Genomic DNA, 3,184 nt, shown 5'->3' with positions numbered 1-3,184 from the left:
ACTGTCAATCGCATCTAAAATAGGCCATTAGACTCTAATTAAACCACACTGACGAGATTGACTTGCAGGCATGAGTAAATTTTCAAACTAGTAACATTGAGATGGGGCAGTTTGTCAAAAACACTCTGTGAGGTAATTCGGGCAAATCGAACCCAAGCCAAGGCTGGGATAACATGTTGAGATTTTCCATTACATCAGAAACAGTAGGCATTAGTAAACTTTCATAGTAAATTTAGTTTTCTGGGATAACATGTTGAGATTTTCCATAACATGTTGAGATTTTCCATTACATCAGAAACAGTAGGCATTAGTAAACTTTCATAGTAAATTTAGTTTTCTGGGATAACATGTTGAGATTTTCCATAACATGTTGAGATTTTCCATTACATCAGAAACAGTAGGCATTAGTAAACTTTCATAGTAAATTTAGTTTTCTGGGATAACATGTTGAGATTTTCCATTACATCAGAAACAGTAGGCATTAGTAAACTTTCATAGTAAATTTTCAAACTAGTAACATTGAGATAGGGGCAGTCAGTCAAACACACTTTCTGAGGTAATTCGGGCAAATCGAACGATAACATGTTGAGATTAGATTTTCCATTACATCAGAAACGGTAGCATTAGCATTAGTAAACTTTCAAACGAGTAAGATTAAGTTGAATGGATAATCAGTCCCATGTTTCTAGAATAGCAATTATGAATAACAATTAGTCCAAACAATCGATTCCAAAAGTGCAGCAGTTAGTGCAATAGAAAACAGAGTAAAACATTCAGATTACAAATCCCAGAGGCAGCACACTGCAGAGTCAGTGGTTCAATCACACTGCTTGCCATTCCCTTACACCTTATTGAAAAAACAGGTTGGTAAGCAGATTTGCACACAAAAGATAACTAGAAAAAGAAAGAAAGACAAACAAACAATCCATACAAGCAATAAAAGGTTTAACTTAGTCAAATGTGACGTGGTTTGTATTCCCAACTCACACGTATGTAGGTTTAGCTTAGTCAAATGTGATGTGGTTTGTATTCCCAACTCACATATCAGTAGGTTTAACTTAGTCAAATGTAATGTGTTTTGTCTTCTTAACTCAGAGATCAGTTAGTTTTAAAAAGTTGGTCTTGCCAACTGAGAGATCAGTTAATTTTACAAAGGTTTGTCTTCCCAACTCAGAGATCAGTCAAATGTAGGTTTAACTTAGTCAAATGTAATGTGTTTTGTCTTCTTAACTCAGAGATCAGTTAGTTTTAAAAAGTTGGTCTTGCCAACTGAGAGATCAGTTAATTTTACAAAGGTTTGTCTTCCCAACTCAGAGATCAGTCAGTTTTAAAAAACAAACAGGTTGGTAAGCAAATTTACACAAAACAAAAATAACCTGCAAATTACAAAAGAAAGAACGACATGCAGAGAACTCAAACAAGCAATAAGAGGTTTAACTTAGTCAAATGTGATGTGGTTCGTCTTCTTAACTTAGAGATCAGTAAGGGACAAAGTAGTGTTCAGTTCCTTTCTGAATCTCTAGCAGCCAAGTTGATCTAGAGGTTAAGTACTTCAGACAACGCCCTCTAGCAAATGGGTCAATGGGTCTTTTAAAATTTTACCCCAGTAATCCAAACCATCATGCAATGCTCATGAACTTCAAGAACATTTTTAGAGGTCCGAGTCTGATTTCTAATAATATTTTGAGATGCAACATATGGGAAGACTACATAGATCTTTGCCAAGAAATGATAAGCTACATTTTTACAACAAAGGATCTGAAAGTTCCTTCCTTAGGCAGGACACCATTCGACAAGAGCACCCAACACTGCAACAAGAACACCCAACACTAAACCCTTCCAGAGGTGAACATGTTACATATGAGGATGAAACACACATTACTTTTCTTAATAATGAGGCTCAACCAAACTGTACATTGAACACAAGGCTTAACCAAGCTGTACATTGAACACAAGGTTTAACCAAGCTGTACATTGAACACAAGCTTAATCATTAGGCTCAACCATGCTGTACATTAAACATAATATATATATGAATATGAATATGAGACATTCATATTGAAAGAACTCCCTAAATAGAAAAAGGTATACTGCCAATTCTGCAGCACCTTTGTTGTTGAACTCATCAATTACCGATACTGCACAAAAACCCAATTTCTGAATTAAAATAATTTTCAATTAGACAAAAAATCCTTGTCATAATTTCACACTTTTTCAATAGCATAATGCAAAATATTTCAGAATAGCATCATACAAAATAAAAATATGGACTGGTGTATAGGCACCCGTCCATGGGCAACTCAATTCACAATCATAATATCAATTTCAATTCCTTTATGAAGTATGATATAAATTATAACAGTCAACTATGATGTAATAAGATTAAAGAAAATATATAACCAAAATCTAACACCCATAATATATTTTAGATTTAGAATCCAGAATCTAACATCCATGATATAATTTAGCTTTAAGTCCAGACAATGGAGACACCAAATGTACTATTCTGATATGTGAAGAATATAGAAGAGGTTGTAACATGGAAATATAAAGAAGCCCAACATAAACATGTATACCTTAACAAAGCCGATGTCTTTGGCATAAGCCCGAAAGCACTGTCGACATAACATTAGACCATATTTCCTAATCAACCCATGTGAGTTCCCACACACCCAACTGATACAAAAGTCACAGAGAATCCATGGCGAAATGCATATTATGCAGTTAGGGCCACTATATAGAATCTAGCGAGTGCGGATAATTCAATTGATTAATGAAATGAAGAATGTAGTGAATGATCATGTTGCGAGACTTTATTTTCAATTATGAAATTTCCATCACTATTCATCCATACCAGATGCGGCGTGTCTTAGGATGAGAATTCCAGACTGTAGAGTGACCCATCTTCGATACAACAGCACCAAATTCGACCTCACGACCTCTATAATTTGTGAAAGTTGAAACCCCCAAGGTAGATGGAGGGTATGAGCGCAAAGTCAGTTAGTCCGAGGCTCATCTTTTATTGTTTTATTTGATGAATCTTAATTGATACGTGTCGAGGACTTCATTAATAAGATGACACGTCCATTATCACTGTAAAACAACCAATATAATAACCGAACTAGCATTCAAAAGAATGACAAATTGATGAATCAATCCAATGAAAAGTTGAAAACCACAGTAA

The 3,184-nt window shown here is 34.9% G+C and overlaps 1 protein-coding gene across 1 annotated transcript; it reads right to left on the bottom strand.

The window, feature by feature from the left end:
- Positions 1-1,662: 1,662 nt before the first annotated feature.
- On the bottom strand, positions 1,663-2,976 carry LOC149253637 (small ribosomal subunit protein uS14-like). The gene is made up of 3 exons (XM_089456878.1): positions 2,855-2,976; positions 2,577-2,676; positions 1,663-2,138 (listed from the first exon to the last, which is right to left on the bottom strand). The coding sequence occupies exons 1-3, from the start codon at positions 2,902-2,904 to the stop codon at positions 2,130-2,132; spliced, it is 159 nt and encodes a 52-aa protein (XP_089313004.1). The 5' UTR covers positions 2,905-2,976; the 3' UTR covers positions 1,663-2,129.
- Between the last annotated feature and the right edge of the window lie 208 nt (positions 2,977-3,184).

The sequence above is a fragment of the Pinus tabuliformis genome, chromosome 7, assembly GCF_031772625.1.
Source record: "Pinus tabuliformis cultivar Carrire ecotype Pingquan chromosome 7, CPIR1, whole genome shotgun sequence".
Taxonomy (NCBI): domain Eukaryota; kingdom Viridiplantae; phylum Streptophyta; class Pinopsida; order Pinales; family Pinaceae; genus Pinus; species Pinus tabuliformis.
This window is presented reverse-complemented; position numbering and strand designations above follow the sequence as displayed.